Source organism: Petromyzon marinus, chromosome 64 (assembly GCF_048934315.1).
Source record: "Petromyzon marinus isolate PM22_M1 ecotype Great Lakes invasive population chromosome 64, UKy_Petmar_22M1.pri1.0, whole genome shotgun sequence".
Lineage (NCBI taxonomy): Eukaryota > Metazoa > Chordata > Hyperoartia > Petromyzontiformes > Petromyzontidae > Petromyzon > Petromyzon marinus.
Window position 1 is genome coordinate 3,889,191 of NC_133730.1, and position 22,034 is coordinate 3,911,224.

The 22,034-nt window shown below is 49.9% G+C and overlaps 1 protein-coding gene across 4 annotated transcripts in view; it reads left to right on the top strand.

The window, feature by feature from the left end:
* LOC116956246 (mitogen-activated protein kinase kinase kinase kinase 4-like) overlaps positions 1–13,315 on the top strand; it is a 168,652-nt gene extending 155,337 nt beyond the window's left edge. For 3 of the 4 annotated variants that reach the window (XM_032977684.2, XM_032977685.2, XM_032977688.2), the window contains 3 exons: positions 198–357; positions 1,600–1,739; positions 3,727–13,315. In XM_032977684.2, coding sequence (XP_032833575.2) covers positions 198–357; positions 1,600–1,739; positions 3,727–3,810 — 384 coding nt within the window. In that variant the 3' untranslated portion in view covers positions 3,811–13,315. The remainder of the gene's footprint in view (positions 1–197; positions 358–1,599; positions 1,740–3,726) is intronic. The other variant, XM_032977687.2, reaches the window with a different exon arrangement.
* The last annotated feature ends 8,719 nt before the right edge of the window (positions 13,316–22,034 follow it).

Sequence of the window (22,034 nt, forward strand, 5' to 3'; positions counted from 1 at the left end):
TGAATACAGACGTGCGTTGCACGCCTCTTGACGGCACTTCCATGGCGCGATCGGTGGGCGAGGGCGAACGGCGCTCGTTGCGACAGATGCCACACAACGACGACGATGAAGACGACGACGATGACGACGACGATGACGAGTATGACAGGGACGACGAGGTACAACGTGCGCGTGTCTGCCGCGACACGTGCCTGCAGATACAGGGCAGCGTCTCGCCCTACTCCATCATCGTGCTGCCCAACACGGACGGCATGGAGCTGCTGCTGTGCTACGAGGACGAGGGCGTCTACGTGAACACCTACGGGCGCATCACCAAGGACGTGGTGCTGCAGTGGGGAGAGATGCCCACCTCCGTCGGTACGGCGGAGACCTGGAGGGGGGGGGTAGGCGCGCGCGACGTTTTAGCCTCGACAGACCGTCGGGGCAATGTGCCGTGAGCGAAGTTGGGCCTGTGAAGGCGGAGCGTGAAGGAGCGTGGACTCCCCCCGTCAAGGATAGTAGACCGTCAGGCCAACTCCGGTTATCTCTCGCGACAGCGGCGGGCGGCTTTTTGGCTCGTCGTCGAACAAAGACGCTGGTCTCCGCATCGCTCGGCGCTTTCTGCGGCCGTCTGGAACGCTCTTCCCTCCGATGTCAGGAAGCCACCGGAAATGTGCACTTTTAAATCATCATCTAGATCGACAGACTCATTTCTTTGGAACTGCTTTTTGTGTTTAGTTTGTTGTCCTTCCCACGCTCCTCCGATTAGCACGGTTGGCCACGTACGGTGCGAAAGAAGTTCTACACACACACATACATTGGGGCAAGTTCTGTATGAGAGTAGCACCTACGAAGGCCGGCGCGGCACACCTAATGAAGGGGGTGGGTGGTCGGCACCCACGTCCTGCCACCTTTGTCTCCCGAGTGCCGATGTTCACGTTTATCCGCGACCGGTGCTCATTTTAACGTCGAGTCGACCGAGCGGGAGGACCGGTTCGGGTGTTCGATATCGACGGTGGCCATGAGCGGGAATCGAACTCCGGGTCTCCGGGTTCGTAGCGCTGTGCCGTCAGCCACTGCGCTGCTACCGCCGCTAGATTTGTACACACGCGCGAACGTACGGAGAGGCGCGCGTCGGCTCTGTCCGTCTGCAACGCGGTGACACGGTGACCCTCGTAAAGACGGCTCGGCGTAAATTAAAACGTTTTCTTTGAAGTTGTCCTGCTCTTCCCGAAATTGTTTGCAATTCTGTTACTTATACAAAATGTCTGCCCCTTCTCCCCATCTCCCTGTCTGCTTCCTGTCTCTCCGGCGCTGTTTTGGTTCCTCCATCATCCATCTCTCGATACGCCCATCTGTTCATCCAATCCACACCCATCTATCCATCTCTTTATTTATCCAATCCATCCACTCTTGTGTATCCATAATCCATCCACGTCTCTCTGTCTATCTCTCTGTCCATTTCCTCGTGCATCCCTCTGTCCATGCAATCCATCCATCTTTCTATAACATCCATTTTACATCCATCTCATTATCCATCGAATCGGCCCACCCGCCCATCCCTCCCTCCCGCCTGTCCTCCGCTCTGGCGCGCGTCCTCTTCCTCCTCCTGCCGTGCAGCGTACATCCGCTCCAACCAGATCATGGGCTGGGGCGAGAAGGCGATCGAGATCCGCTCGGTGGAGACGGGACACCTGGACGGCGTCTTCATGCACAAGCGTGCCCAGCGCCTCAAGTTCCTGTGCGAGAGGAACGACAAGGTAGCACCTTCTCCCCCCCCCCCAATCCTGCCCCCCAATCCGTGTGCGTGCGTGTAGGGAGCGGTGGCGTGACGGTTAGCACGCCGCTGCGCTACGAACCCGGCGACCCGAGATCGAATCCCCGCTCACGGCCACAACCTGTGACGATTATGTGAACCGGTTCTGGGCCCTGCCCCCTAGGTACCTGGTGCGATGTGTAAACATCGCCACCGGGGAGACAAAGGCAGGGTCGGGCGTGGTGCTGGCCACCCCCCCGACCCCCTTGTGAACCGAGCTGGAATTCGTAGGTACTCGCTAACAGCACTTACCATAAAAGTCTGTTGAGGCTACACGGGGGATCTTCGTCTTTGTGTGCGTGCACGTGTGTCTTGATCTTTTGTGTGCCGGGCGTGGTGCTGGCCACCGCCCTCCCTCGTGGACCCTACTGTGCCCGTAATCGGCGTCACTTAACAACACTTGCCCCAGCGGTATGTTAAAGCCTATACGGGGGGGTGGGGAATCTTTGTCTTTGTGCGTGTGTGCGTGCGTGCGAGAAGCGGGTGGTGTAGCGGGTTAGCGCGACGAACCCGACGAACCCGAGTTCACAGCCGACATCGGTGACGAATATCTCCGACGGTCTGTTTCAAGGTTACACACGTGTGGGGGTTGTATTTACCTGGTATATACCTGGCGCCGTGTCTGCCTATCTGTTGCCTATCTGTCCGTCGTCATGACTCACCTTTAAAGTTCCCCCGTGGCTTTTTACAGTCGCTGAAGGGCAACGCCTCCCAGGTTTTTCCGGCAGCTGAGATGGAAATAGATGACAACGCATTGGGGCGATGGCCGGGTTTGTGGTGGTGGTGGTGGTGGTGGGTGTGGGGGGTGGGGATTGTCGGTGTGGGGGGGTTGTAGGGCACGTTGTTGAACCCCACCCAAATTAATCACCGAGACAACGCCCCTTTAAATAATCGCGTGTCGCAACGCGGTCGGTAAATTGTCCACGGTCCTTTGCTTCCGCGCGCCTGTTTCTTACGACAGCGCCGCTGTGCAGCGATGTAGCAGCGATGTAGCAATGCACCGACGTAGCAGCGATGTAGCGTCGTGCAGCGACGTAGCAGCGATGTAGCAACACATCGACGTAGCAGCGATGTAGAGCAATGTAGCGACGGGCAGCGATGCACAGCGACGTGGAGAATTCCCGCGATGTAGCGACGGGCCGAGCTGACGCCACGCCAGGATTCGTGCAACCGGCCTGCTCGGTTTCTCCCTTCACCGGATTCTCCGGATTAGAAGACGTTCGGAGGAGTAAGGTGCATCCCCAACCTTTGAGGTCACTTGGAAAAAAGTACCGTACGCAAACGGCACGTTTTACAATGGGGAGGACACGGTGTTGGTTACAGAGAGATGCATTCACAACCCGCCTGAATGAGCGCTGCGTTACCCTCCATGGCGCTCGTCCATTGTTCTGGTTGCTGGCGGCCGGGTTTGGTTCTCGCTGCGGAGAAACGGCGCTCGGAATATCACGGTGTCGTCACGGCAACACTCGCGGCCTCGCAGCAAGAAGGGCCTGGGTTTGGTTCCCGACTCGGACGCCTTTCTGCGGCTAAAGTTTGTACGTTCTGCCGTTTCATGCCACGTGGGGTTTTACTCCAGGTTCTTCAGTTTCCTTCCAATGGAAAAAACACTGCATCTGGTATCGCCCCAAACATCCCAATGCTGAAAGATCACCTGCAAATTACTTAATTGCACAGGCAGCAGCATCACCCCCATACAGCAGAAGTTCAACATGGAATACATAGACTCGCACAGAGACCCATGGACACTCGCACAGAGAGACCCATAGACACTCGCACAGAGAGAGAGAGCAATATTGCTTGTTGTCCTTCCCACGCACCTCCGATTAGCACGGTTGGCTACGCGCGATGCAAAAGAAGTTCTTCATACATACGTACGTCACGCTAACAACACGGCCTTGTCCTCCCTGTGCCTGTCCTCCTGTGTGCGCCAGGTGTTCTTCGCGTCGGTGCGTTCAGGAGGTACCAGCCAGGTGTACTTCATGACACTCAACCGGACGTCCATCATGAACTGGTGAAATCGTCTGCCGGTGGCGGTGCTGCCGGTGCTGGCGGCGGCGTTGGCGGTGGCGTTGGCGGTGCTGGCGGCGGTGCTGGAGGTGGGGTGGGGGGGGCAGCTGCGGTGGAAGCCGCCCAGCAGGGGGTGACTGCCCCTACAGCAAGAACTTCCCCTCCACGAACGGAAATGCAAAATGCAAACAAAAAGCAATTGCAGATTCAACATCCCCAACACCGCGATAAAATAGGAATCGCCGTACGGATGGCGTGTGCGTGCGTGCGTGCGTGTTTTATACAAAACAAAAAAGCTAACGCGAATTTCTAATAATGCAAATAAGACAGACTTTCTTTTTTTCTTTATCCTTTTTTTTTGTTGAATCAAAAGGTAGGGAGAGGGGGAGAGACAGTGTTACGCTGGAGGGGGGTGGGGGGGGTGGGGGTTATGGTTAAACGCGAAACTGTTATCGGCCGCAAACTGCGATCGTTCGCGGCGAGGGCCAGAGAGAGGGAGGCCGGCCAAACGCACGCAATCCCCGCCGCGTGACAGGGCAAGGGGCTTGCGTCTGGGCGAGAGAGAGAGGGAGCGCGTTTCCACTTATGTTTCGGTTGAGCAGCGGTAGCGCGCGGTTGTCGAGCGAACGGGGACGGGGTCGCTGTGAATCTTTTCGCGGGCCGGGCCGTCCCGTGGCCCCGTAGTCGAGCATCGGGCGTCCGGGATTCCCTCGCGCCCCCCCCCCCGCCCCCCCTCCCCGTCTCGTGTTGTACCGCCACGCGTTGTTCAGCAGCGACGTCCGGCGTTTCAACGAAACTTAGAATTTTTTTTAACTTTAGATTTATTCAAATAAAACTTTACTGTTTTTTATTATTTTTACCAGGTAAGGCCCACTGAGCCATTAGCTTTTTTTTTTTCAGAAGCGACCTGGCTGCAAATGATAGCTCAACGAAGTGGATTATCACGTGGAAACGTACAGCAGCCAAATACGACGCACGTCGATTCTCTGCGGAGGGAAAAACCAGAGGACCCGGAGAAAAATCCACGCGACCACGGGGAGAACAAATATACAAGCGTCGGGGTCAGGATACAACCCCCTCGGCCTCCTGTACACCAGGCGGGTGAGGTCGTTAACATCTTGCCACCGCCCCCCCTGCCCCCGTGAAGATTCTCCCAGCGCGTGGAGCGAAATGTCGGACGTCGTGCGTTTCCGAATGACGAAACGCAACCCGAAACCGCATCCTCGGAGAGCTGCAGGAAGGCAAAAGTTGGACAGATACTTAAGCACGTTTTGAGAAGGGAAACGGGGCACGTGTTGTTTACTGCTGCGGGCGGGGGGGGGGGGGGGGGTCCGTTACCCCGTGCCCGTTGAGACCCGTGACGGGCAGCGTCGTAAGGGGGGCAGCCCCCCCCGGCGTGGGTCGGTGGCGGTGTCCCGCGTAGCCGAAGTTCCGTCGAGAGCTGCGCGGGTCGCGGAGGATGGGGTGGGAGGGAGCGTGGAGACGCGGGAAATGGGAAATGTAAACGGGAAACACGATCGGAGAGCTCGTTATCACGGGTCGGCTTTAAATATGATCACGTTTTTCTTACTTTACCCTTTAAATACCCAAAATTTAACCCCCCCCCCCCGCACCTCACACGGAACGGCCACTTAACGTTCACTTTTTTTATTACTAGTGCAGGATTTTTTGTGTTTGGCAAGTGGTGCCCGGGGGGGTGTAAGGGGATTGACTCTGAAAAAAAAAGACCGGCGAAAGCCTGTGGCCAACAGCCGACGCACAGGGAAGCCACGGGCCCACGTGCACACAGCTATCGCCGTGATCACGCTCCTCCGTGGTAACGGGGGACAGTGGCATCCTGGTACGACCACGACAGCAACAAATAACTCCACGTTCGTGGACGACACGGCCTTGAAAGCAAAAATCAACCTTTAGCCTCTTCTCTTGGTTGCGTCTCTTCGACGTAAAGAAGAGGGGCCGCTTGCCCGAAACGTCGCCTCTCGATTTCTTTGGTTGGCCCTCGGTGGTTATTAATGAACGGTTTGAGTTCGTCGTTTTGCGCTTCTGCAACCACCACCGACGCAGCGTCGCAGCAAACAGTTTAGTCCGATTCGACTGCGGCCTAGCTCGTGTGGAGCAACGATCGTGTTGTGTCCCCGGCGGCGGGACCGGGCCCCGCTCCTACGTGTGGGGGTCTGGCTGGGACTCGCTCAGCGGCCAGTGGTGCCGAGTGTGGACACAGAGGCGCGAGTGGTCAGGGTGCAGCCTCATCCACCTCTGGACTTGAGGCCTGGCCGTTGTCCGTCCACATTTTAAAGAGTTAACTCGAGGCTGTGAAATAACTGGAGCATCGCACCGCAACGGAAGGACTGGCGCAGGCCCGAAAACTAATTAGGTTTAACTACGCGCAGAAGGTGCGCGGCGTTGCGTGTGTGCTAAAGCTCTCGGCGTTATCCAGACCACCAACTCGGTAGAACTGTGAACGGTGCAGCCATCGCGTCGAGCGTTCGTATCCCCGACGCGAACGCCGTTAAATCTGTCACGAGAGGCAACCGTGTCAGCTGAAGCAAAAATCCAAAGCACATCGGGTGGTACTTCTCCACATTCCTATGGAGGGAACCACGTGACAAAAGCAGGATGTCAGCTGCTATAGCCATCTTTTTTTTTGTTACAGGGTTCCGTGAGTTTATTTTTCATAGTTCCACCTGGTCACTCGCGAAAAAAAATAAATGTTTTTGGGACACGGCAGCAGCCAGTCGGATTGGGCCACGCGTCACGTGAATGCCGTCTTGCGTGTCTTGGGCCCTTCCATCAAAGCGACCGAAACAGACGGGCGCGTCGAGAAGGCCACAGCGGCGGATAACGTTTCGTTGTGGTCATTGGTCGTGCCGCAGCCCCCCCGCCCCCCCCCCGATTGTAAAGCTCTTCTCTCTGTGCCTAATGTAAATAGCTTAGCTGGGGGAAGGTGGGGGGGGTGTGTGGAATTAATTGCGGCTCAGACGTAGCTCAGGTCCGCCGTTTCAAATTGGTACGTTCGTTAAAGTGGGGGGGGGGGGTGTGGGTGCATCGCGCGTGATGTGTGCATTTTTGTACAAAATGCCGTAGTGAAATGACGGAGGAAGAAAAAAATGTGACTAAAATTTAAAATATCGAAAGCAACGGCAAGAATTAAAGGCGTTATATTATTTTGTATTGCGTACACACTATTTTGAAAACTCGCCTAAGCCGGGGGGGGAGGGGGGGTAGGGGGGAGTATTTTAAACGCCCATTAAAGTTTAAGGTTAGCAAAACATTCGTCATTTTTTTCTTGATCATAACAACAACAACAAAAGTGTTTCGTTTAAAGCGTGCAGACTCCGCGGAGATGCTTAGGGGTCTTCTAAACAATCTGAAAAGTCACGTCGTTTTCTTAATCGCTAATAACGGCGCCGTCCACAGTGGCTGTGTAACATTGAGCATCGCTGGACTTGCGATCCAGAAGTCGCCGGTTCGACTCTACCTCCCTTCCGCAGCGGTCGGAACGGCGATGTAAAAATTGGGGGTCCATAGCGTGATGGGCGGGTCGCGCGCCGGCGGGATAAAACGTGGTTAACTCCCACCTCTTACAAAAAACAAAACTGTCTGCCCAGCGTGGAAGTGCGGGGTCAAAATAATGCTCTGCGTGGCAGTTGAAACTGTGGTGCAAGTTTACTTAGATCACCACCACCACCACCAACAACCACCAACCAAACCTCTCTTCCACCCAGCGGTAGTAGAAATGCAGATAGCTAGTCGATCGGCAGGTCGCGTGCGGCGGGGTAAAGTGTGGGCCTCCGTTTATTGGGAGGGGGGGGCCCTTCCTTCCCGCCAGCGGTGGTGCGAGCAGACGATTAACAGCGCTGCACCATTATCTGTTTATGATGATGCCAAGGGGGAGCCACCGCAGGGCTCTTTCTATCGCTCCCGCCGCCGCCCGCACCGAATGTCTCGTTGGGTTTTTTTGCTGCTGTAGATTTGGGTTTGCTGCGTTTTAAAAAAAAAAAGACTTCCTGCACTGACTGACGCAGGATCACGCGCGCACGCACGCACGCAGAATCGCGATGATCCACTGCCCGCCACCCCCAAGGGACACGTTTTCTCAGAGCCTAACGCAGCACAAGTTTGTTCTTATTATTGGTGTCGGATCTTTAAATATCAAAACACAGGAGTTAATTTAAAAAAAAAACATCTGCTCTGTAAGGTGCTGCGTTTCATTTTATTGTTCCCGTCTTACCTGGTGCTTGCTGGCAACATCATCTGGCCAAGTTGGGCGCAAATTAGCGGGTTTTAAATTTTGACTTTTCGCGCTGGTGTAGGGTTTTTTTTTCTTCCCTTCCCCCTCCTTGACGTTCGTTAAAGTCGACGCGCACGATTCGCCATCACGTATTGAGACTCTTTTTTTTTCGGTATATATATTTCTCTAGATTGTCTTTTTTTTGAGGAAGGACTGAACATTTCAACGACCGCCAATTAAACGCCTGGTACACCACAGAATCGTTGTTCATCTTGCAGTGGCTCACATTGTTGTATGTGTTCGATTTTTTTTTTCTGGAGTTATTTAACGAATTTTTGTTTTGTTTCGTCACTGGCACGTTTTCTTTTAGTGCGTTTATGTAAAATACGAATTCTTTTGAAAAAAATCATCGGCACGTGCCTCAAAAAAGTAGACTTAAGGAGTGGGGGGGGGGGGGGCCCTGTTTGCGATTAAATGTTTCTGTAATTCTTAAATGGCGTAATTTTTCTTTAAGATTCAACAAAAATTAAGCTAATCAGGAAGAGCTGCTGGCTCTCTTGCCATCACGGGGCGGGGAGATGTCGTGTATACGGGCGCTTTGTTTTCGCCGTGAGGGCGCTCTGCAATGGCCAACAGCATTATAATGTCGTTATCTCAAAATAAAAAAACGGTGACGATGTTATATTTCGTCGTCGAAGCGTTCGGTGCTTCTTGTAAACGTCGACCGTGAGCGGACGGACATCCGTCATCAAGCGTGTGACCTTGACTGCCACTGGTACTCGTCCAACGGCCCAGAGCACGGCCGACTATGAATAGGCAACTATTCAGACTGAAGACGCAGCCTAGTGATTCCTTGCATGTTGAACTTCTTTCGCACCGTACGTAGCCAACCACTGGGGAAGACCAAACATGGGATACAATTATTGGCTAAATGAGTTTCAAAAGATTTCCGAGGTCGATCGACTAACTTTGTTGGCTGACTTGATAATATTTACAAGGGCGGAAGAAATGGCATTACCGCTCGCACCAACATTTAAAAACCGCGGTGGGCTAAAATACTCGATCCACTTGAGTCAACGAGACTTGAAGGGGGGGGGGAGGGGGCGGTGGTGGGAGGTGTCCCTGTACGAAACCTCCCAGGACCGCACGAGTATTTCGCACACGTCGTCGTAAAATAAACACGGACTACTAACCATGAACACTTTCGAGTGCGCCAGGAGTTTCACGCCCGGCGGTGCCTTGGCCCCGAGTCACGACGCCGCCGCCGGCCTGCTCTCGCCCGTGTCCAGGGGGGAGCTCGGATGGTGCCGCGGCTGTGGCCGTGATCTTCGCCCCCCCCACCCCACCTCCTTGCCGGCACGTCCGATTAGCGCGGTTCACAACGTACGGCGCTGCGAACGAAGTTCAAGATGCGTGCGTGCGTAACGTCGCCCCACCGCCCTTTGCTGCTGCGGTTTTTGCGCCGCGCTTTATAAACGCCAGGCCCCCCTCCTACCTTACTACCTACACACTACGCCCTGTGCAAGGATGAGCATTTCCCCCCCCCCCCACAAAAAAAAGCAAAGCCAGACGAGAAACGGAGGTCATCGATGCGTCTGTGTAATTTAAGTAAAGCAATACCGCATTGACGACGTTGATGGGACACAATTTTACACCTTTAGGCGTAAGCAATATTTCAACGCTTTTTCGATACCGTGCTGCTCATGCTTTCCTGGATTTTGTTTTTTTTTTCTCCCCACCAACCACCACGTTCATGTCACTGTCCTTTGAGTTGCCCTCTGCAATTGGGAATCCTCACGAACGCGCTCGCGTGCGGACGGTCGGCGCAGGAATCATCGCGCGAGCGTGTCCCGGCCGCAGGGATTCTGCGTTCCTTCAAATCGCGCTCCGACCTCCGCGACTCTCGTCTCCGTCTCGCGCGGGCGCTCCGGTGCGGTGACGCACAACGCTGCTCCCGTTACATCCGTGGCTCAAGTTAGCGCTCGCCGATTTCTGCGTAGCATCTTGAATAAATATTATAAATGGACGTCCTAAGCGTTCCTAGTCGCCACGTTTAATTCTTCTTTATCAGGTGCAGTGATGTTGCCCATCCCTCTTACGTGTTTAATACTCTCACATCAATCCCATTTAGAACTTTTTTCACCTTTTTTTTTGCGCTAACTTATTTGTATTAATGTTATCACGTGATTCTTTTTAAGGTTTAAATTGTTTACAAAGTGTTTGCTTTGTGGTTTTTCTTTTGTTCCTTGTATTACTGGTATAATATTTATGTTTTTTTTACACTCTTACACTGAAGCACATACGTTACATAGGCATTAGACATTTTTGTTGCTACATAGTTTGCGAGACGGAGTGATTCTTCCTTTTTTTAAAATACACGGCAAATGTTAAGGTAACCTTGAAAAAAATGTGTTATGACAAACTGTTTTTAAACATCGGCCACAATAAAATCAGCATTCAGGTGGAGCATCGACATTACTGTTAATAAACAAAAAAATAAACCTACGTCTAATGATTAAATTATTAAATGCACTTTTGCATTTCACCCTCTCTCCCCTACTTGGCAGTTCAGAAACATTGGGGGCAAGTTTCAGAAATCCACCGCCATCAACCTCACTCCAGCCAGCAGTAGAAGTGTGTCGAGCACAAAGCGTTGATCGTGTGGCGAGTTCAAGCGAGGGCTCCATCTTCTCGACGACGGCCCGCCAGCGGTGGAGCGGGCAGGCAATTTGCAGGGCTGCGGCTTTTATCCAAAATGTTAGTTTTCACGTGTTATTGTCCTCGCACCTTGCGTCCGGCAAACGTCGGCAGTCCGCGCGTTTCTGGCAGCAAACCGCCCTTTTTTGTTGCTGGAAACCGAGGGCCCGGACAATAAACTTTCTGTTGCCACCGTAACGGTCTCCGAAAGCAGGTGGACGGAGTTGCAGCGTCGCATGTCCCACTGGCTGGGGGGGGGGGGGGAGCGACTGAGGTGCTGGGGACAATAGGTCAGATACGCGATCATCTATAGCAGCGCTTTTTAACCCTGGTTGTGCACGCATTCCCTTGGGGTGCAGAGATGCCCTTTCCGAGAACCAAAGTGGGGGGGGGTGGTGCAGGCCACAGTAAAAGGTTAAGAACCACTGATCGAGAAAATCTCCGTTAGTACACCACCGCGCACGGATAAGTCACCGGACGAACAAAAATAAAGCGCGAGACGGTCGCATTTGCGTTTATTTTTCGTGAACATCTGCAGAAAAAAAATGACCCTTTTACGCGTGGTGCGCAGTGACCGTGCGGAGCATGGGGGGCGGTTAGTCGTTCGGGGCGGATATGTTGCGATAGTCGGATAACGCCGATGGTGTACTGCAATTTGAAGGCATAAATCGCCCAGACGGATTGGGCTCCACCGCCGATTAGCGACCGCTTAGCGGAGTCGTGCCCCAATCCGTCAAAACGGGGTTATTGCTTTGCGCCGATTTTATTTTTCCACGCCTGATTTTGTGAAACCAGCAAATCCTGTCTCAGATGGCTGCGTGTGCTCACGCCCTGTATTTATACTGTGCCGAATTATGTCACGTCACTTGCGGGAGGAGCGTAGAACATTTATCCAGTTGGGCAAATACTCCTGCGTTTGGCTGTATAAAAAAAAAGGATTAAGTGATTCTTACTCAAGTGAGCATGATGGTGGTGCCCCATCTCCTGTTTACATCGCCCGAGCCAGTGGTGGAAATTCCACGTTGCTGTGGCAGAGTCGTGTCTCTCCACAGGACAAATAATATGGACGTCCCCGCAAAGTGGCACAGTACTTACTTTATCGACCCTGGAGGAGTGGTCTCGCCCCCACCAATCAAGCTTGTGAACTCGCAGCCTTGAAATTGGGAGCCGCTCACTCTACCGCTTGTTGAGGCTCCCCCCCCCCGTGAAACACACGGTTGTTTGACCATACTTCACCACGCTGGTCAGTGCAGGTTGGTAAAGGATGCAGGAGGGTGGCAGGGCCGGTCCAGATGTCGCAACTCTCCACTGATGTTAGCCCTGGCCGGGAATCGAACTCGGGAACCAGGTAGCGCGGTGGGCAAACAACTCCGCCTTCACTCCACGTCTATTGCTTGTGCTGGACTTTTTTTTTTAGTAAACTTAAGCCGCTATCGTTTGGTTTGTGGTGTGGGGGTTTTTTTGTCAGCTTCGACATTGCAAGAGGAGCTTTCCACAATCTTGCCAGCTACTTACAAGCGTTGGCAGCTGGATGTGAAAAGTGGACGTTGATTATTGCGCCGTTGAGCCATGCATGGTGGTGGCGGCGGTGGCGGCTTTTCTATTGCTTGCAAATCTAGAATAAAAAAAATCTAGAATCGTGAACACGCGAGCTTATCTGGGGTGCTGACGGCTCGCGTGACGGATACCGCTTGCGAGAGCACAGGAAGCTTTGCTTTCCACGTGAATTGACGTAGTCTCAAGATCATAAAGACGCATCCTCTCCCAACTTTTGCTTTAAAAAAAAACCGTACCACCATCGACAACAACAACAAAAACAGTGCGTCGTCTTATAATCGGGAGTATTACGGTGACTGTGGATTTTTTTTCTCCTTCGGTATTTTCTGTGAGCCGATGAATCTTGATATTTTTTTTTTGTTACAGCTTCCAAGTTCTGGTCAGCTTTTGTAGAATTTCAGAAAAGTTACCCTTGGATGTTCAACTAACGGTTTAATCGGTTTGATAAAAATCAAAAACTCATGGTCGTGCAGTGTGTGCTAACCAAAACATGTAAACGTGGTTAAGGCCTAACAGTTTATCCGGTGTGCTGTCATACAAGTCATGGCCAACTTTTTAATTCTTATTATTCGTACTGCCTCTAACTTGGGACTTTAAAATAATAAGTTTAAATGCAAGTGAACGGGAGTGGTGGTTAGATGTTTAGGCTTTAAGTGTTTTTATGCTGCAGAATAAAGGTGTATCATCTGTTACAGCGATAAAAAAAACCTAGACACTCGCTCCATGTCTTGTATATAAACTTCAAAGAAACAAGATCTGTAAAGCAAAAAAAAAAATCCACATTTCTACGTAGGTGAGTGTTTTCAGTTTTTCTGACTTATTTTGCTTTTGCAGGAATAAAAAAAAAGTCATTCTTTGGATCATTCTCTCTTCACAGCCATTTGTAACTATAGACCCATCCCCTTGCTGTAATAGTTTATTCTGAGTAACTTTAAAGAAGAAGAAAACAAATTACTCGCCATATTTTGTGCTCTTTGCGAAAGCTGAAATGCTACAAATGGAAATAAAGTTTTTTTTGTGAATATAAATAGTGAAATGTCTGTTCTTTGTTTGTGCAAAGCTACACGCGGGGAACAATTTGCCCTCATTTGCGATTGGTTCCAAGTGAAACCAATGTTTGGCCATATCATGGAACCTTTTTTTGCCAGTCGCAAAGTATGAAAAAAAGATCAAGAATATAGGGTTTACCGTTTCCGGCAAAGAAAAGGGTAAAATATATTATTTGCGTCTTTCGGTAAAGTCACATAGATAGGATAATAAATTGATAAAATAAAAATAACACAATAATAGGACAGCGCTGTCCTCCAGACAGACTCGTCCCCTTCACCTGATGAAGGCCGCTTGTGTTGTGGCCGAAACGTCGTGAGAATATGATTGTGTTATTTTTATTTTATCAATTTATTATTTTATTCTCATTCTACGTGACTTTACCGAAAGAACCAAAGATGAATCCTTGCAGTCACGAAAGCTTTAAATCGAAATAAAGTCACGTAGATAGGTTCAACCAAGATAACAAAACGACGACGATTTCGATCACAACACAAGCAGACTGTTTTAAACCTTTAAAACAGCCCGCTTCAGCGGCTGTCCCCCTCATGTCTTTCTTCCTGATGACGAATGCTTGTGTTGCGATCGAAAAGTCGTTATTTTTGGTTATTTTCTCTTAACCTATCTACGTGACTTTACCGAAAGACCCAAAAAATATTAATTCCTTCCAAGTCACGAAAGCTTTTAAGTCAAAAGGGAAAAACATTATTTTTGTTTTGCCAGCAAGGGTTAAACCTACTATTTTTCATACTTTGAAACTGCCAAAAAAAAATAACCCATGATTCAGCTGCTCACACCCGAGCTAGAAATGCTCTGATTGTGCATTGTCCTTGTCCTGTTGGCATTTTGGCGTTGTTCTCTGGTCTGCCACTGGTGAGTCCATGCCCTAGTGAAGGCTATCTCGGCTGCAGGCCAATCAGTTTCAAAGACGATGCATCATAGACTATGAGAGCCACGTGTTTGTGTGCATGTTCATCACAAGCACTGTGTGTGGTTAATGCGCACTTGATTCCTTGCAAAAAGGTTTATATTTGGTGTCTGAACATCTCAACGCACCTCTTGTTCTTCTTGGTTCTTTCGGTAAAGTCACGTAGAAGGGAAACAATAAAATAATAAAAAAATTAAAACAATAAAATTCTCACGACGTTTCAACTGCAGCACAAGCAATCATCATCAGGTGTGAAAACCACAACAAGAAAATTTGAAAAAGTGGCGGAGGTTTTTAACGTTAGCACCACGGAGAGAGATTTGACAGTTTGTTCAGATGGACGAGTCCACATATGTTCGGAAAAGAGGGGGGAGACGAAAAATAATGATGCGGTCTGAAAGCCACCTTAAGCGTGATCAATCAATTAAGACCCGAAATGGTTTATCAAATCCTTCCAATGATTGCTAAGCCAGAATTCATCTTCTCGGTTGAAATTGTCTGTGTTTGTATATGTGGATAGCCTCATGAACGAATCTCTCATGGTAGCCAGATGGCTTGCAAAGAACCTCTGTCTTGGGGAAGTCAATGTCATGTGAGCCTACTGAATTATAACAGTGATCTGCCACGGCCGAGGTGTTGGTCCTACCGTGTTTCAGGTCTGCTTTGTGTTCACGAATGCGGTCCGAGACACAGAGGTAACTTAGTTTGTTGTATTGCCATTCTTATTTTTCAACCAATGTTTGCTCATTGTCGTGAATTTAGCGCTCTCTAGTGGCTGCAGAGTTGACGCAAATGGTTGAAAAGTGTACAGGGTGACCCAAAATTCAGGAAACACGGTAAGGGCGTAATTTTTTTTGTAACAAATCTCATCGGGTTATTTAATTTATTTTCACAAATGTGCAAACGGACTTCCATTAACGTTAACGCAACGATGCTTCGTGTCTCAATGCAGCCAAATTTCTTTCCATTTTTAAATGTCACCTGACAAAAGGAAGACGAAACGTCGACAACGATCACAGATGCAATATTAACTTAAATAAAACAACAATTAGAATTTTTTTTACGTCCGTGTTAAAATATAATATAATAAAACCCTTTTGCGTCCCGACTTATGGGCCACCCTGTATATCGATGCAGACCGCGCACTAATCTGATGCAGCCATCACGAGTGTGAAAATCAATTTCGATCAATGAGAATAGATGCATCATCGTCTTGCATCCTCGTCTCAGAAACGTTCACGGCGCCTTCAAATGTCAACCCGGGTCTGCCTTGCTCGGCGACCCTCACCCCCAGCACACCACATCCAGTATACCGCTGGCGACGACTGCGCCGACTCAAGTTTCCGTGCCACTCACCGCAGTCTGCCCCAGCCACACGGAACACATTCGCTGATAGAAAAGAAACGATGCGGTGAACCAAAACCTCTCCGACTTATTTCCTCAATACTTGAGATTGAGGAAGTAAATTGCCACATTGTTGAGGGTTTTGAGGCGGGGGGGGAGGGGGGGGGCCTTTGTAAATTATTTCGCGGTGCCGGTTTTTTGTTGTTGACTCATGGTAATATTTTGCGTATTAATGTGCACACCCGTGTGCTGAGTTTGAGACGGGAAAAGGCGACTTCCATCCGTGGCGGCGCGTCGCTTCCGCTTATTCCCGAAGATGGGCGGCTGCCTTTCCCAGCCTTGACGTGGACAATGTCCTCCTCCTGTACACAACAGGAGGTGTTAATATGTTCAAACACCAAATAGATTTGAAGCTTTCGTGACTGCAGGAATCCATACTCTTTGGTTCTTTCGGTGAAGTCACGTGGGTAGAAAAATAATACATCACGACGTTTCGATCGCAACACAAGCAACCGTCATCAGGTGGGACAACCAGCTGCGGTTGTCCCACCTGATGACGATTGCTTGTGTTGCGATCGAAACGTCGTGATGTATTATTTTTCTACCTATGTGACTTCACCGAATGAACCAAAAATTACCAAATAGATACCTTTTGCAAGGCATCAAGTCTGCATTAATCAAAAACAATTTGTGGCAAAACATGCAAACAAGAAGGTCCCATAGATGTAACTGCTCAACCCGAGCTATTAATACTTTTAAATGTACTATTCGCCTTTTGGTCTATCACTGGTGGTGAGACGAGGCCCTCAAGAAAGCGAGGCCCTCTGGTGTCGGCCAATCGGTTGCAAAGACGATGCCCACATTTGATCAGAGCCACGTGTTTGTGGCCAGGCCGCTTCTGAAAAAAGAGCCACAGTTTCGCTCAGTGGGCCTTACCTGGTAAAATAAAATAAAAAAAATAGTTGAAAAGTAATAGTTTTAAATGTCATAAATCGCGGCCAAACCCGTTGGTGGCACCGCACCTCGCCACTGTTTTCCACCCGTGGTCCCAGATCCCACAACTCCTTGCACAGGAAGAGAGACGCAGTGACCCTCCACAAGATGTGACCTCTGACCGTCTGTCACCATCTCGTGGCGACCACTGCAACGGCACTCGCTCACCCCACCCCCCTCTCTCGATCCCCGCGTTCCATCGAGCGCAGCCAAACTCAAACCCCCACTATCTGTACCACTCCTCGCCAGGTCCTCTCCGGCACTTCTGCATTGCTCATCCCGTCTTGCCTAGCAATTTCTAACATCCCTTTCAAACACCTGTGCTCAAATGGCAACAACTTCTGGGGTTTTTTTGTTTCAATATATATCAGCGGTGTTTTCAGCTATCACTGTTTGCACATTTACCCATAATTGTTTTTTATATTGTTTTTACAAACGCTGATTAGGCGTGACGAAGGCACTCGTTTTAACACGCCATATACAATTTTACATTAGCCAGCAATTAGTTGCTTTGCCCCTGACACTGTAGCCCGTTAAACGGCGTTAATTCTCCCAGGGTTCACAGCAATTAGCACCGTCTAATCGTGGCAGCGATGCCAAAGCCTTCTGCGATGCTTTGAAATACTGGCCACATTTTATGGCAGTAAATAATTGATCATTGACACCGCCTTTGTCAGTCGACTGGATAAGGGTCTTCCCATGCTGTAATCAGTCACAGGGTGACGGGAGGGGGGGGTGTTTTACCAAACTTCACCACGTTTGTCAGTGTACGTTGCGGTGTTCCTGTTTACTGTATACTATAATGGAGGCTTTTTTGGGGGGTTAGATCGCGTAAATACATAAATGTGTCGTTAAACCCGCCACAGCCAACTAGTAAGGTTTGTCGCGTAAACAGGACGTGGCCAATTCGTCACTAGTACAGCACTAGTGTATAGTGTAGTGTATAGTGTAGTGTATAGTGTAGTGTATAGTGTAGTGTACTAGTACAGCACTACACCGGTTGTGTGTTGGAGAGCCAGGCCACAACATTTACAAACTGTTTTTATCTTCTTTGGTTCTTTCGGTAAAGTCACGTAGAATGAGAATAAAATAATAAATTGATAGCGCTGGGTTGTGGCCGAAACGTCGTGAGAATTTTATTGTGTTATTTTATTTTATCAATTTATTATTTTATTCTCATTCTACGTGACTTTACCGAAAGAACCAAAGAAGATGAATCCTTGCAGTCACGAAAGCTTTAAATCGAAATTTACAAACTGAGTACGACGTTTCGCCAGTAATTACAACCAGCTTCATCAGGCGACAGCCAGATTTGTGGAGAAGTCCACCTGTTTTCCGCGACAAACCTTACCAATTGGCTGTGTCGGGTGGTGGCGGGTTTAGCGACACACATTTATATAATTTACGCGATCTAACCCAACAAAAAAAAACCTCCAATGGATGATATTGTTCGCGAAAGCTGACTACTTGTTCAACTTACTATGTATACTGTTGGGTAGACAGAGGCGGGGTTTATTTTCGGACACTTGTAGCTTCGTTTCAAACCTTTTGAATCGAGTGAAGCAAAGGCTGGCACCACTGCCTGCGGCGGAATGATACACACACGACGTAAATAATGCGAATCCGTCCGGCTCGATCTCGCCAGCAATGGCACACTTTGGTTTAATGTTTGACAGCAGTTTACATTTCAAACGCTTGGGAGCAGCAGAGCAATTTGGTGACATCGGAAGTTCAGAGTTCAGCGTGTCGTGGAAACACGGGCCTTCGCTACTCGTGGCGTTTGGAGAGTGTCTGGCAAAGCATATCATGTCGTGTCTTGATTGGCTTGACACACAGCGATCGTAGCTCATGTTTAATTGGGCGATGATTGAGCCGCGATGAGCATTTTTCACCTCCCGTTCGCAACAGAGGGATCACCCTTCAACGTTTCAGGAGAAACTAGCAATCCCAGCGGCAAATGTGACTGTAAAAATGATGGCAGTTTCGGGGGGGGGGGGGGGGGCTGATTGCATGGAAAAACGATGCGTTCGACGTTGGCATGTGGTTCGAAATCCGTTGGCCCAACTTGCAATGTTCACTGGCAAGCCGATACACAACACGAAGGAAGACTTTTATTCATATCAAAGGGTTTTTTTTTGGGTTAGATCGGGTAAGCATAAATGTCGTGTCGTAACCCTCCACCACCCCGACACAGCCAATTAGTAAGGGGATTTGTCACGTAAATAAAACGCGCCCTGTTAGTAACTACTTCAGCCCACCGGTGTGTTGGAGAGTTGAATCCACAACATTTTACAGTTTGACTAGTACGACGTTTCGCTGGTGATTACATCAGCCAGCATCATCGGGCGCTTTCTGGCAAATCCCCCGATCTAATCCAGAAACCTTGATTGAGAATAATATTGGTCGCGAAAGCCTACGTGTTGGAGAAATATATACTCTTTGGTTCTTTCGGTAAAGTCACGTAGATATAAAATAAAATGCGTGTAAGACTCAGGTGTCGTGAAACGCCTCTATATCCACGATCCTATTATCCGCAACTCCTTTTAATATGGGGCCCCAATTGTATCCGCAAATAATGCGACATACCCACAACGTGGATTTATCCCAGCCGCGTTTTGTTTTTTGCGGATAATAGGATCGCTCCCGTGCCCCGATGTGTTTGAAGAAGCTCCCAGTACTCGGAGAGAAACGTCGGACATCGTGCCAAACGATACGTAGCGTCACAACCAGCAAGCGCACACGGAGAGAACTGCACGGTACAACCGCTACGTCCTACACAGCAGCGGTAATGCCACTGTGGGGCATTTACAATGCATGTCAAATAATATGCAAATGTGTGTCATCATGCATTTAGGGCTAATGCGGCAAACAAAACCGTGCAAACGAGAATCATAAAATAAAAAAAATCTTTACGCCCTCCCAGAGTGCAATGGGTACTGCAGATGGGTTGTCTAAGAAGCCCAATGTGTTTTTATTGTTGTTGCGGAGAGACAGATAATATGATGACCTTTTTTTTTGGGGGGGGGGGGGGGGCTTTTAATGTCTTGCAAGAAAAGGAAAATTTAGCAGACAAACACGAAGGTGAAGTGACGGTGAAATGACTCCGTGCGACTACCGGTGTGGCGTAAGAGCAATTTCAGAGCCCTGGGGCTGGACGGAGTGAGGCATGTTGGGGCGTAGACGGTCAATGCACAGTTGTCGATACAGGGTGTTTTAAAAACGATGGACCAGATTTCAAAGCATCTTTTTGAAACACCCTGTTGTATAGTCTTGATTTGAAGTTTTCGTGACTGCACTAATCCATACTCTTTGGTTCTTTCGGTAACGTCACGTAGGTAAAAAAAAATAGATTACGACGCTTCGATCACAACACAAGCAATCGTCTTCAGGTGATTGCTTGTGTTGCGATCGAAACTTCGTAATCTGTTGTTTTCTATCTACGTAACTTGAATTCCTGCAGTCACCAAAGCTTTAAATCGTGACAAGGGACTGTTTGCCGTGCAGTGTGCGTGTTGAACTTCTTTCCCACCGTACGTAGCCAACCGTGCTAATTCAAAGGTGCGTGGGAAGGACAACCAACTATGTGTCTCTGTGCAAGTCTGTGGGTCTCTGTGTGAGTGTCTATGGGTCTCTGTGTGAGTCTGTGGGTCTCTGTGAGTGTCTATGGGTCTCTGTGTGAGTGTCTATGGGTTTCTGTGTGAGTCTGTGTGTCTCTGTGTGAGTGTCTATGGGTCTCTGTGTGAGTGTCTATGGGTCTCTGTGTGAGTGTCTATGGGTCTCTGTGTGAGTGTCTATGGGTCTCTGTGTGAGTCTGTGGGTCTCTGTGTGAGTGTCTATGGGTCTCTGTGTGAGTCTGTGGGTCTCTGTGTGAGTGTCTATGGGTCTCTGTGTGAGTCTGTGGGTCTCTGTGTGAGTGTCTATGGGTCTCTGTGTGAGTGTCTATGGGTCTCTGTGCGAGTGTCTGAGTCTCTGTGTAAGTCTGTGGGTCTCTGTGTGAGTGTCTATGGGTCTCTGTGAGTCTATGGGTCTCTGTGTGAGTGTCGATGGGTCTCTGTGTGAGCCTATGGGTCTCTGTGTGAGTGTCGATGGGTCTCTGTGTGAGTCTATGGGTCTCTGTGTGAATCTGTGGGTCTCTGTGTGAGTCTGTGGGTCTCTGTGTGAGTCTATGGGTCTCTGTGTGAGTCTATGGGTCTCTGTGTGAGTCTGTGGGTCTCTGTGTGAGTCTGTGGGTCGCTGTGTGAGTCTATGGGTCTCTGTGTGAGTCTATGGGTCTCTGTGTGAGTCTGTGGGTCTCTGTGTGAGTCTATGGGCCTCTGTGTGAGTCTATGGGTCTCTGTGTGAGTCTGTGGGTCGCTGTGTGAATCTATGGGTCTCTGTGTGAGTCTATGGGTCTCTGTGTGAGTCTGTGGGTTTCTGTGTGAGTCTATGGGCCTCTGTGTGAGTCTATGGGTCTCTGTGTGAGTCTGTGGGTCTCTGTGTGAGTCTATGGGTCTCTGTGTGAGTCTATGGGTCTCTGTGTGAGTCTGTGGGTCTCTGTGTGAGTCTATGGGTCTCTGTGTGAGTGTCTATGGGTCTCTGTGTGAGTCTGTGGGTCCCTGTGTGAGTCTGTTGGTCTCTGTGTGAGTGTCGATGGGTCTCTGTGTGAGCCTATGGGTCCCTGTGTGAGTCTGTGGGTCTCTGTGTGAGTCTATGGGTCTCTGTGTGAGTCTATGGGTCTCTGTGTGAGTCTGTGGGTCTCTGTGTAAGTCTATGGGTCTCTGTGTGAGTGTCTATGGGTCTCTGTGTGAGTCTATAGGTCTCTGTGTGAGTCTGTTGGTCTCTGTGTGAGTGTCGATGGGTCTCTGTGTGAGCCTATGGGTCCCTGTGTGAGTCTGTGGGTCTCTGTGTGAGTCTGTGGGTCCCTGTGTGAGTCTATGGGTCTCTGTGTGAGTCTGTGGGTCTCTGTGTGAGTCTGTGGGTCTCTGTGTGAGTCTATGGGTCTCTGTGTGAGTCTGTGGGTCTCTGTGTGAGTCTATGGGTCTCTGTGTGAGTCTGTGGGTCTCTGTGTGAGTCTATGGGTCTCTGTGTGAGTCTATGGGTCTCTGTGTGAGTCTATGGGTCTCTGTGTGAGTCTGTTGGTCTCTGTGTGAGTCTATGTACGCATGTTGAACTTCTTTCGCACCGTGCGTAGGCAACCCGTGGTAATCTGAAGGAACATTAGCATAATATATGCACCGAGCCTCGTTAACATAACGGGACCGCGCATAATTATAGCGTTAGGTGAAGCGCCCCGCGGCCAATCGGCGAGTCCCGCGTAATCGCACCCTGCCGCGCTCCTCCCACGAGAGCATCGGGCGGTGCCATTGGCGGTGTGCGCGAGCCAATGGGGTGCCGCGTTTGTGCTCCGCGGGCGTGGCCTGCGGATATATAAAGAAGGGCGGGGACGGCCCCGCCAT